The 13,566-nt window shown below is 37.7% G+C and overlaps 1 protein-coding gene across 2 annotated transcripts; it reads right to left on the bottom strand.

The window, feature by feature from the left end:
• Positions 1 to 2,771: 2,771 nt before the first annotated feature.
• LAC6 (laccase 6) lies at positions 2,772 to 10,668 on the bottom strand. Of its 2 annotated transcripts, none has more exons than XM_068472456.2 (7): positions 10,407 to 10,668; positions 5,531 to 10,252; positions 5,281 to 5,432; positions 4,834 to 5,078; positions 4,581 to 4,709; positions 3,322 to 4,266; positions 2,772 to 3,127 (listed from the first exon to the last, which is right to left on the bottom strand). In XM_068472456.2, exons 2-7 carry the CDS (start codon positions 5,651 to 5,653, stop codon positions 2,997 to 2,999), a joined length of 1,725 nt encoding a protein of 574 aa, XP_068328557.2. In that variant the 5' UTR covers positions 5,654 to 10,252; positions 10,407 to 10,668; the 3' UTR covers positions 2,772 to 2,996. The 2 variants fall into 2 exon arrangements, with proteins under 2 accessions (XP_068328557.2, XP_088552615.1); XM_088696489.1 differs by having other exon boundaries at positions 10,572 to 10,668.
• Positions 10,669 to 13,566: the final 2,898 nt, after the last annotated feature.

Raw genomic sequence — 13,566 nt, 5'->3', positions numbered from 1 at the left:
AATTTCCCCTAACTATCCACCTAAGAGGTAACCTGTTCCCCTTGAGAATGGATTGTTATCCAAAGGCCATGCTTTTCGAAGTAAGTTGGAATACGTATTGTTTGGTCTTCATGAATGCGAGGTGACCTCTAATGCTAATGTGGCAACAGTTCAGATTCAGACGTGCACCTTCGTGTAGCGTTCCCTAATGTTCGTAATGACGAAGCGTTACTTCCGATGTTCACGCACGAGAAATGAAAAATCTTTTATGATATCCTTTGTTTATCCTAACTATCAAAGCGATTAATCCCAAGACAAGTCGTTCTGAATTCAATGGTTAAATGATTTCACTAAATGACACATGTATATCCTCGGATCTTACTTCTTCACGTTACTACAAACCTTCAAGGTGTTCATTGTAAAAAAAAAGCTCCAACTTTTTATTTGTACCTATTTCAAAAGCCTTTCTTCCCTTTGAACTTCCTTATGGCGTCTTCGAGCAAGAAATCTAAATCGAATAGGGTTTCTCCCTACAATCTCCCTTTGACGAGAGTTCGTAATCAAGAAGAAGGTGAATCTTTCGTTAAAGAGCATCGTGACATTTTGAACGATTGCAACGGTTAGTAGGAACCTAGCCAGGATATCTTTACTTATTTTTCGCCGTCATCAGACCCATATCATCCCTGTACTAAGATCTACCTCTGGTTCTTAGACCTGGGTCTTCGTTTTCCTCTTTCTGCTTTTATGAAAGGCATTTTGTTGTGTTATAACATAACCATCTGCAACATTTCTCCTACTACCTTCAGGCTGCGTACTTGTTTTGAGTTGTTGAATCAGTGGTTCGGGGCTGAGTTGGATACACCCGAGTTTAGAATGATGCACAACATCAGACCGAGTTTGGATGACCATTATTATTTTGCGGCCAAAGCTAGTCTCCCTTGAGAGACATACATACAGGACATCCCTTGCCACAACAAAGATTAGTACAAAGACATATTAGTCGTTTACCGCAACTAGAAGTGGCTATTTTTCAATGAGCGCTTCAACAATCGTGGGAAATATATAGACGTCCTCCACTGTCCAAGATTCCCCATAAAGGAGTTGTAGTGGGTTGATGCTTGTAGTGCTAATAGAATGACTCATTCTTTCAAATCAGCAACGACCCTGTCACCTATTCTAAAGAAGCGCAAGCATCCTGACAGTTATTCTTCTCGTTCATTGGTTGCGAATCTTCAAACCCAACTATTGTTTAGGGGCACCCATTCTGAAGGTCTTAGAGAAGAGGAAGATACCTCATTTGAAGAAAAAGGTGTGTTGCTACTTTGGGGCCATCAATCATTAATGCACTTGCCCCACTATCCACAACGGATGAGCTGCCTACTTCGTCTCCTCCACATTTACCTATGATGTTGCCCTGATTGTTAGAGCCGGAACACCACTTTCCTCCTTTGGTTCCTTCACCAAGTTTTCCGCCCGTACCAGACGAAGGCGTTGCGTTTTCTGTTGCCTCGACATCAACTTCTGCCCTTCCGCTACAAGTGCTTGTAGTTGAACCATCCTGGTATGATAGTCTTCCGCTGATTGCTCCATCGAGGTCAGAGTGAACGGTTCATCCTCCTCTTGTGATCCGGCCTTTAATTGATTGAATTGCTCTTCCTTCTGATGCTAGTGGTCTTCAAAACATTAATTATGCTCGGGTGCTGCTTGGAGCTGCAATTTCTCCTGCCGATTTCAAATGAGCTTGCACTTTTTTTGAAGATGTCACTAACCAGTGCTACAGGAGTCGTTATGAGGTACCTAAATTTCTTTCCTCCATTCTCTTTGTTGATGTGTGTCAATTCCCCCTAATGTTCCTCGTATATTATGCTAATGTGTGGACAACGGTCGCCCTATTCCGACAAGTAAGATGGATCCATGAGCTTGAACGGATTGCGGGCCTAGAAACAGTAGTGAGGATAGAGGTGAAACGGCGATTGCTATCCCTATTGGAAGAACTTAAGAGCGCGCATGCCAAACAACAAGCTTCGAATGCCACTCATGAGGCAAAAATAATTTGGTACATTGATTTGACTACTGTTGAGGAGGTAAAGGCCAAGAATTACCAGGAAGGTTTTGAGAAGGTTAGAGACGAGCTGAGGCTAGAGAGTTAGGCCAAGGCGGAGGTCGACTAGACTCCCGTTGTCTTGAAAATGCAAATTTGTTGCTCATCGCGAAGTTTAATGGTTATTTTGGCGAGTTTTTTATTTATTTTGCTTTTAGAGTTTTCATTTAGTTGTCAATGTCAACTAACTTCTATAGTTGATCTCATTACGGCTTAAATCGTCAAGAATGAATATGTCAAGAAATATACTCATGACAAGACAAAGTACAAAGTCCTTTTTCTTAATGGATACGTATATAAGCAATACTCTTTATTGACACGAATATTCTTGATCGTTTAAGCTGCTCTAATATAGGAACGTTGCAATTTTACCAAGGGAGATTGTATTCACACACACTAAATAACTTCTTACATACCCTTTTAATTTTTTAGTATTTTTCTATCAAGTGTTAGTAGTGTGTAGAAAATATTAAAAAATTAAAAAGGTGTGGGAAAAGTAATTTGGGGTGTGTGAATATAATCTCTCTTTTACTAAAAGTCTCAAGAAATTTTTTTCCGAAATCAATATCTAAATGAACTGGATGGGACAATTATTTTGACAATGACAAATTTTGGTTGAGTAGATACTCCAAAAGTGTTTTTTATTAATTTATTAAAAAACAAAAGTGGCCGTGTTTGATATCGACCTCGCTTTCTACAAAATTTAAACAAAACTTTATACTAACAAGTAAAGGGAAATTACACTATACCACGCTTAGTACTGAGTGAAAAGGAAATAATAGTTTAATTTGATTAAACTCGTTTACAACCCCTCCCCCCACCCCACACAAAGAATTATCTTGATTAATTGGAAACAAAGATTGATTAAAACCCTCTTCTGTGTCAGTTTCTTATTAAAATTCAAGGAAACTTTACTCTAGCACTGAGGCAAGTCCGCAGGAGGATGAGGAAGGGTCTCAAGCTCTCCTTGACCATTAGTCACGACAAGTACCGTCCCTAAACCCCATGACTGATGTATGTCAAGGTGACAATGCATAAACCAAACCCCTGCATTTACAATCAAACTGTCACTAATAATCAATCTTTTTCTTGTCAAAATGATATAGCCTCGGTCGGAGGTGGGTCGGATGTGACTCTAGCACAGGCATTCTCAACCAAAGGTTGTGATACATCACGTGCCCACGCTCGACTGACGCTAGCATAATGAATTAGTACTGATATAGAAATTGAACACTACTTACCAGGATTATCGGCAACGAAACGTATAGCAGCCCATCCGCCCACTGGGACTCCGATTGTGTTCATATAAGGCGGGTCAACCAGGTTGAAGTTTGCAGTTTTCAGATCGAAATTCCCACTCCCATACCCAACAACATAGAAGCTGTAGCCATGAAGATGAATTGGGTGGTTCTCAGTAGTGACTGTCCCAGTATCCTGCATGATGAGTTGCACTCTAGTACCATATTCAAGGACCAATGCCCTAGTCCCATTCAGTGCTTGTGTATTATTAGGAACGTTATTAGGCGCCCCATTGACAAAGTCATAGTACTTGAGGGGTACCCTAGGAAAATCCTCAGTGAAAGAGCCATTAATCTTCTTATAATACGCTTCCAAAAGTGACGTTTTTGGCTTAACGAAGCTTATATTATTCATCGACGCTGCCATAACCCCGTTATTAAGGCCTCGACAATTTTTTTCGGGTGTCTTGGATCGACACTTTTGAACATTCAATCCAATGGTGACAAAGAGTTCAGTGTCAATTTGTTTTGGCACATTAACACAATTGGTCAGGCTCCTTAATCCGTCCATAACCGTCTTAACGGCAAGATTATCATTGAAGACGGGTAGTTTAGCAGGCAAAGATAAGGTATTAGGGACAGCACCTAAATACTGGAAGTAAGCAATGGATGAAATGTTTTGGAATTTGACTCCCTTGGCGGACATGTAAGGTCCCATTGCCATGGAATATCTTCCTAGAGATTGGTCAGCGTTGACCAGAACGCTCATTGTTTGGCCTGGCCCAAGCATCACACGGTCCGTAGTGAATGGTTTTGTGTACTCTCCATCCGCTTCGACAATTGTCAGATTGTGATTGGCTATGGCAAAGAAGTTCTCCATGTTTAAACCTGCATGTATTAGCCTTAGCAAGTACGTCTTCCCTGATACCACATCAATGTGGTATACATCTGAAACAATCACAAAAGCACATGTCAAGGAAAACAATTAGGTGACAAACAAGAAGATTAGTGAAAAATGTAGCATTTTATATTATAAAATTTAAACTATTTGTATCACATTTATTGATCACATTGCTGATCTGTTAATCACGTTTTTTATATTATGTATGTAATATAGTAAGAAAAACAAATAGATGATATAAACGAATGAACTATGGTTTCATTATTTGGAACATGTTTATCAATCACATTGCTGACAAGTCTTTGAGAAACACGGTAAATATTATACATTTTTAACATTGTTTTGAATTTAACTTTGTTACCATTGTTGGAGCAGTTGTAGTTGGGGCCTGGTTGGCCATTGATTGTATATGCATTTGCAGGTGTAGGAGGCCCTCCACTTGCTGTAGTGTTAAGCTCAAGTTCCACAACATCCTGCATCCAATACTCCCCTAGTATTTTTCCCAAGTAATAATCAAAATTAACCCAAACTTCCGTAGCATAATAATTAACCCAAATGATCACTTTTAAAATGTAAATAATAATAAGAAGAAGAAGAAGAATTCACTTTGCTACCTAGAATTAAGGTGTGCTCTTCATGAGGGACTTTAAATGGGTAGGGAACCCCAGTTTTTGGGTACACCAAAAGGGCACCGTAAACAGTTGCCCTAAGCCATGAAACATGAGCATGCCAAAAAAAGGTGCCCTTCTGCTTCACCATTGTAAACTCATATGTAAAACTCCGGCCAGCTTGAATTGGACACTGGGTTATGTATGAAGGTCCATCAAACCAGCACGATAGCTTCTGCCTGACGCCGTGCCTATTAGAAAAGTAATTAGAAACAATTAATAGGAAATTAAAGGAAAACATTGCTATTAAGTTGTTAACAAAATATACTCAATGAAACCACTATCCTAGTGATGAGGGTGGGTAGGTGATGGGCAGAAAAATGCTAGGTCTAGAGTTCGAAATGGCCAGTGTAACAAAAAAATATACTCAACGAGGATTGTGTACGTACTTACCAGTGAATTGTGGTATTGTAAGGTGTCTCATTGGTTACTTTGACTACGATTCTGTCATCTTCTTGAGCATATACAGATGGCCCCGGGAACATTCCATTGATGGTCACGATGTCCTTGGTGTTGCACAGTCTAGTAACTCTTTTGGTTTGTACCTGAAAATCGAAATGATCAGATTGAGTATGTACATTCGTCAACAAAAAGAAACTCGCGAGAAATTGGAAAAATATACATCAAAGAAGTTACAAGAGACCTTGAAATCATAGAACCTGGTTGATCCTCCACTAGGCCATTGTGCCATTACATGAAAATTGTAAGCAAAAATTAACAACAAGCTTAGCCATTGTGTAAACCAAGTGGAGAAAACGTTTGTCATTTGCACAATTGCTGAAAACACACAGAGACTTGAACTGGAAGACTGAATCCAAGATACTATTTTTATACTTTTTCAGAATTTTGTTTTCTTTTGTGATCAAAAATTAAAAAATAATAAAAAAATAAAAAATTGATTGGAAGAGAGGAAAAAGTAGGGTTTCCTTCTTTTCTTTTTTTGCATGTTTGTCAGCTTTCATGATTCCTCTAACATGGAATGGAAATAATAAGATGTTGGGGATGTGATTATTGAGTATGACTCCTAATGTTCTCAATCCAAAACAGTTTCTACTTTGGGAGTTATTTCCGGACGCCCATTTTCTCATTATGTATGCCCTTGTTTATTTTTATCTATTGATTCTCTTTTGGTTTCTTTAATTGTAAATGTCACAAATAAATAAAAACATGCAAGGGACCGGAGAAAAGAGATGTACAGAGAACACTTTACTTTTCTTTTACCTGTGTCAATATCCTTTTTCATGAAATCATGTCATTTGACTGAGGAAAATAGACACACCTGCATGCTAACAGCTCCCTTTCTGTTTGTGTTTTATATTCGATCATTTTACTTTATCAGTAACTGTCTTATAGTTTCTCTCTGAATCACCTTTTGAATTCTGCAATTGTAATGTGCAAAAAGTTAATGTGACTAGGGTTCTTTCAAAGGTATAAGCGACCTATACATGCTGTTAAACTTGAACTAGCACGGTTTGATTTGGTTTGGTTCGGTTTTGTGGGTTGTGCTACCTGTAACTAGTTACCATTTTTAATTACGGTAAAGTCAAACAGCAATTTGTGTCTTTATGTGTATGAAACTTTATATTTTGCTATAGGCAAATAGAGTAAAGTAAAACAGAAATTTGTTATGCTTTTAGTTAGACATGCTCTTCTACTCAATGGTAAGCATAGTTGCAGCTGCACGCCTTCGCATCCCAACCCCACCTTTCGTGACAAAATTAAAGACAGTGAGGCAAAGATTTATTTCCCATGCTATATGTAACTTTTGGCAATAATATACTAGGGGAACAGAAAATGAAGAATCAAATATAAAACTTCGAAGTTCTTAGTTATGTGTGAAACAAAATTCTTGCGCTACAAAACCCCCTAATTTTTTTTCATCTTTAAAATGGTTTAATTAAATCTTAAGACTTTTCCTTTTTGTTAGAGCAGGTCTAACCAACTTATTATGCTCATATCTGTTAATTCTTGCAACTATTATGTATAGAGAGATGATATTTATACACATTTTTTCTCACCGTTCACACACCCCTTCACTGATTCTAATGCAAAACACGTCACGTTCTTTGACGTCGATGGTGCACCCAAAAGTTAAAAGATAAAAAATAAAAAAATAAAAAAATAAAAAAATCCATTTGAAAAATTAATTCTACACACGACAAAATTTCAGCAACCCATAATAGTGTCGAATGCATGCCAATATGCCATGCCACGATGTTGGGTTTTACGTCTTGAAATTAAGTATGTGTTACCAATTTTGTTTTAGTGTCTTATTTGGATTTGGATTTTAATTTCTTAATTGGTTTTTGTAGTTGGCGGAGATATTTTCTTAATTACCTATTTGAATAGGATTTGAATTTACTTTCTATTAGGATTCCTATGTAAACCTAAGTCCTATGCTCTATAAATAGGACATTAGAGTTAGTTTACTAGCAATTTGGTAAGAGTCAATTTGTGAACTTGTGAGTTAGAGAGCAATTTAGGAGAATATTCTCTGTAAGTTTTAGGTTCTCTACTTGTTTAGTTTAGAGTTTATAATTTGTGGGATTTGGGTTGTAAGAGTTTAAAAATACTCTTTTGTTATCTCCATTTGTTTAGTGAAATTCCTCACCGTGCTTTGCCTGTAGACATAGGCTTTATGCCGAACCACATTAAACATCTTGTGTTCTTATTTTTGAGATTGTTTGTTTCTTCGCTTTCACCTACGACTTTGATATTTAGTACTTTGTTAGAATTCGCTTCTGTTTGCTCATAAAAGTACAACGAGTGGTATCAGAGCCTAGGTTTCAACTTAGGCTTTGCTTGGTAGTCACTATGAAGCCTTTTATGTCATCGGTGAAAGTTGATATCAAAAAGTTCGATGGGAATGACTTTGGTATTTGGTAATTAAAGATGTGTGCTTTGTTAGTTCAACAAGAGCTTTTGAAAATGCTGAAGGGTGTGAAGGCTTTGCTAATTCATTGACTGATGAGGAAAACAAAGACGTTATGGAGTGGGCACTTGGAGCAATCTTGTTGACTTTATCTAATGAAGTCTTGCATGAAGTTAGTAACATCAAATCTGCACCAAAGTTGTGACTCAAATTAGAGAGCTTGTATATGACCAAATCCCTTGTTAAATGGTTGAATTTGAAGAAAAGTTTGCATACTCTTCAAATGGATGAAGGTACGTTAATTCATAAGCATGTTGATGAATTCAATAAACTTATGATGGATTTGAAACTGTGGACGACCAAATTAGTGATGAGGATTATGCAATAACTTTGTTGTGTTCTTTATCTCCTTCATATGAACACTTTGTTGATACCATGCTATTCGGTAGAGAAAGTCTTAGTTTGGAAGATGTTAAGGCCGCTTTGAATTCTAAAGAGTTAAAGAATAAGGTGTTTGACACACAAGATGGAGCTTTGGTAATTCAAGGAAGGAATAAGGAAAAGGGCAAACTTGAAAAAAACAGTTGTAGCTATTGTCATAAGGGGGGTCATTAGAAAATAGATTGCCCTAAACTCAAGGGCAAAAAGAAGCCGTTTGATAAGTCTTCTGCTAGTGTTGAGGCAAGCATTGTAGAAGATTGTTTTTCTAAACTTCTCTAAAGGTTATGTGAGGAGGTGGAGCTTGGTACTCAAGCTTTTTGGGGAGTGCCATTTGCACTTTTGGTTCGTTTGTTCAAGCTTTTGTTTGGATTTTGGTTTGTATTTGTTAGGTTTCGTAATAGAATTTGTTGGAGATGGCGTTGGAGGAAATTTCAAGTTTGAAGACTTTTGAATTTTTTTTTTTTTTTTTTTTTTAAGTCTAGGTGGAGATCTGTTCTTTGAAGAATTTGGTGATCACTTTTGCGTTTGTATTTTTGGTATCCTAGTTTGAAGTTTTTTTTTTTGGAAGTTCACTGATTTCTTGCCGAGGTGGAGATTGTTGGGTTTTGCGTTATCAAAATTAGGTATGTGTTACCTATTTCTTTTTTAGTGTCCTATTTGGATTTGGATTTTGACTTCTTGGTTGGTTTCCTTGCTTGGTGAGATTTTGTTAATTACCTATTTGATTAGGATTTGGATTTACTTCCTATTAGGATTCATATGTAAACCTAAGTCCTATGCTTTATAAACAGGACAGTAGGGTAGTTTATTTTATGTGGCTCATTCATGTGGCAATTTGGTGAGAGTCAATTTGTGAATTTGTGGGTTAGAGAGCAATTTAGAGGAATCTTCTCCGTTATTTTTTTATTCTCTACTCATTTGATTTAGAGTTTGTAATTTGTGGGATTTGAGTTGTAAGAATTTAAACTCTTTTGTTATCTCCATTTGTTTAGTGAAATTTATCGATGTGCTTCGACCATGTACATAAGCTTTACACAGAACCACGTTAAATCTCTTGTGTTCTTATTTTTTAGATTGTTTGTTTATTCGCTTCGCCAATGATATTGATATTTGATACTTTGTTAGAATTCACTTCGTTTGCGCATAAAAGTACTAACACATGATACCTTCAAACCTACACGCTGCATCACTTCACTGTGTGTGATGGTGTCAGGTTCTAAATAGTAACTTGAGCATGCAAATGTTTCTAGGTTTTCTCCTATGCAGGATACTAGCGGGATGCGACTGGTCAGTTGACAATCACTATACAACCGGCCAACCGCCCACTCACATCCCGCAACCATCCCAGAAAGTTCTATCCCACGTTGGAATGACTACTGCTACTATAGCCGCAAAATCAACACCATCAAGCATGTAAACTAAAGTTGGCTCATAGAAGAATCTCCCATCTCCAACTCTCTTGGGTGGCTTGTAAAATCATATATATAATTAATGCTCACTGAAGGAAATTAAAAGCACTTGTTCCAAAGCTCTAAAACTGCTTATGAGATAAGTCATTTACTTATAAGCATTAAGTAGCTTCCCAATAGTTAAAAATCTTGGTTCAACTGGTTGAACAGACAGCTAAGCAGAAACTCCCCTCCCATGAAACTGCCACTGCTGTGAAAAAAAATGGTTGAATCCAGAAAATTGGGTTTTGGCTCCTTGCGGAACTCCCAAGGGAAGCCACATGCTCCAACCCCCAAACTTGCAAAAAATTTACAGTAACTTGCTGCACTGGAAGACAAAATTTTGTAACTAACTTTTCGTACCCTCCCACACTAAGCACTTCTAAATGTGAGAGCAGTCAGTTTATACTATCAGCAAAGTGTGAACAATCTCCAAAACACAGTTTTAGGTTTTGATAGTTCTTTCAGAGAAACTCACACGGATGGGGTGCCTGCCTTTTCCTCTGCGGAAGGGGTGCAAGGTTCAGGCTCAAAGAGGTAGAGTCTTGAACGGGAAGCGAGCGAGGCTGTATATAATACAGCGGTGCATCTTGATGCTGATTTGCTGGAGAGAAGAAGATAAGTAGCAATTAGATTATGGACTGCGCAAATTTTGATGTTTTTTCGTTAGTTGCAACTGCGCTATCTGCAAATGAGTGAATGACAAATCTATGATCTGATGTAATGTAGATGATGACCTGAATGAAACAATTTCCTACCATGTTCTGCATATCCAAGCTGCTTTCGTTATTTTTCCCGTTTTTCTTTTGATGTTTTTTGTGAATTGTTCTTTCTGGTCAGTGTGCTAGTTAAACAATCCTCCCGAACCAAACATGCCATTTTATGATACAGCATCTTATTTCAACCAGACAATAAAATCATACCTCTGAAAGCACCAAATTTGCAAGTGAACACTTGGCACATAGGACTTCCGGTACTCCTGATATTTGATTCCCTTCCTCTTTAGTTATGTTTTGGATGCTGATGCTTGAAGAGGGATCCGTTGTTCAACGATGTTTGATTTCATCAGTAAAGGGAACATAATAAATTCATACCATATCTGATGATAAAGTTATGTGCATACAAAGGTTGGAAATTGAAGACTTAGAGTCATGTGAAAAACTCAGATCAAATACTAGACTCTATCAGTCTTCTCACACAAAGATTGAAATTTGGCTCTTAAGGAAACAAAGATTAATACATTTTAACGAATTTTGTCGCACATGACACTGAAAATCTTGCATTAACGGAAGGGTGACGAGCATTGATGCTAGATCTTCTAATTACAAAAACAGACACCATATCAGTTAGCTCTAACTCGACAATCAATTTTTGTCGTCTGTTGCGACATAGAATTGCAATCATTAATTGAGCATAAAGATATGAGTTTTGCTAGATACGTATAAAGGGAGAAAGAAGGAATTAAAGAACCCTAGTCAGCCATTTCCTTTTGTCAGCAAATGTTGCAAATTCAGTAACATGGCAAAGTGCTTTCTTTCTAATCTTCTGGTCTCTAATTGTTAGAAAATTATCTATGGTCCCCAAAATGAACAACAACAAAACACAAAAAGGCACACTAGTTCAACAAAATGAGAGCATCGTCCAAACATCCGAAAGCAAAGTCGATTACAATGCATATATATACATATATATAGACATATCCATGAAATGTTTGGTTTGTGATGCAAATTCTTGGTTCAAATGACAAGAAACATAAGAAGAATGCGAAAACTTTCCACATTTTCCAACTCATACAATAACACTTTGATAAACTGAGAAGCAACAACCACTTATTACACAAAGGAATTCAGAAACAAGTAAAACATCAAGCTCCAATCACTATAAGTCCGTAAAATATCAAATAAAATCCACCTACTCAAGTGTGGAACTGAGGAATCACTCACATTTTTTTCAAGCTAAAGTGACATTAGCTAGTCTGACCAAACTATACGTTACACAGCAAAACCTCAACTGATGTTAGCATGAGAGAGAGAACAATGCTGACATAGAATTCAGATGCTGGTATCAGTTCGAGAATTCAAAGAATTCTTTATCTAAATAAAAAAAATTAATTTTTACTTCACAGAAGGAAATGCTATTGTCCAAAGCTAAATTTGCTGCTTCCAGAGCACTCCAGTTGCATAAAGTGGTAGTACCTTACGCATGAAAAGGATGTACATTGACACGGAAGGAACAACTTCAGCTCTGGAAATAGCATTTCTCCTCCAAAAACTCATCAAAAATTCCCAAATTCATTTCACTTCCAAAAGTGCCATACCAAATCCGAATACAATTCCAATTCGCACGAGACACAAATTACAGATAACCCAGAAAGCATAAAGCACATAAATTTCTTCTTGTAATATTCACCGTACGTGAGAGCCGCTGCGAGTGAGTGGTTGTATCAAGCTGAAACGCCGTCGCTGAGGCAGTGGTGGGTGGTGGTGGCAGCGCGCTTGATGGGCTGGTCTTGGTGGGACCCGGCTGTTGGCCTGGAGGAGGAGGAGGAGAGGAAAAGAGCGCGGTGGTCGTCGTTGGTGATGTTGTGATTGTCGTCGTCAAAATCGGCAGTGTTGAGATTGATGCAGGAGCAGCGTTCCAGTGAGGCGAAGAAGGCGAAGGCGACGTTGGTGCCCACACACGACAGCACGGACATGCAGTTGTTGGTCTCCATCGTTGGATCGATTTGATTCGACGATTCAGACTGATCGAGTATAAAGTCTCAGTGAAAGGGAGAAGAGCAGTTGATCAGAGTGAGGGGAGGAAGAGTGGAAGACAATGGAGTTATGGGAATAAAGGGAAAATGGAGTTCCTCTTTTTATGCTACGTTGTGTGATTTGTCCGTTAAACGGGGCGTTACGTAAATTAATATTTTCTTTTCGATTAAAAGTAAATGATTTTTTTTTGGTTAATGGAATTATATTACATTTTGTTTCTGTTAAAAATAAAAAAAAACTAGCCGGAGCTTCCCCATTTTCTTTCTTGCACACACCCAAAGTTCCATGTCGATGCCGGGTCGGCGACAAACTCCTTATTATGCCTTTGGCCTGTTCTTTCGTCGCCCATAACTGTCGATTTGATAGGCCACGACTTGTTTTTCCAGCGTTCTTTGCCGTTTTGGTCTTTTCAATTTTAATCCATGTCCTGCAATCCTCCTCTTTCAACCCAAAACTCATCCTCTTTCATCTTCTTCGTTTACTCCTCTTTCTCACAAACCATCCCTTCAACCTCTGCTCAAAGCTAGCAGCGGCACACCTATTTTAGTTGTCGGATCTAAACCTTCCCTTCACGGCTCCGCATCTCAGCGGCATGCTAGAAAATCGGGGCCAAGCATGTTGCGGCTAGCCCAAAACGAAGCTCCTTTAGATGCCCCTTTAGCCCCATCCCGAAACTTAATTTGTATCTAGAGTCATTAGTATATATGCGAGAGATAATAGTGGTGGTGGTTGTGGCGGTGATACCAGTGAGGACGATGGGTGGAGGTGGCATGATAATTAATACCAATTTCATATGCATTTTTACGCGTTAATTATGTAAATATTTTGTACTTTCTGATCAACTGAATAATTCATTAAAAATTTCATAAAAAATTCATTAAAAGTTTAGGTGATATTATTACATATGTCTTAAAATAACTAATACATTTTAAATATGTAAATGGCGCTTTAAGCAGTGGCTAAAAATAATTATACATATGCAATTTAATTCGAGTTCGAACCTCACCCATATTCCTAACAAATAGCAATTTAACTCAAATGCTATCCTTTGTAAAAAAAATGGGGCTTTTAAATCTAGGTCCAAAAACAAAGGTAGTTTTTTAACTAAGTCCAGTTATCCAATTACATATTTTTATACCAATTTTGCCCTTTTAGATAAAAA

Source organism: Pyrus communis, chromosome 7 (genome assembly GCF_041283825.1).
Source record: "Pyrus communis isolate YQ-2024b chromosome 7, ASM4128382v1, whole genome shotgun sequence".
NCBI classification, from domain to species: Eukaryota; Viridiplantae; Streptophyta; class Magnoliopsida; order Rosales; family Rosaceae; genus Pyrus; species Pyrus communis.
The sequence above is the reverse complement of the archived record's forward strand: the minus strand, read 5'-3'. Positions and strand labels throughout refer to the sequence as shown.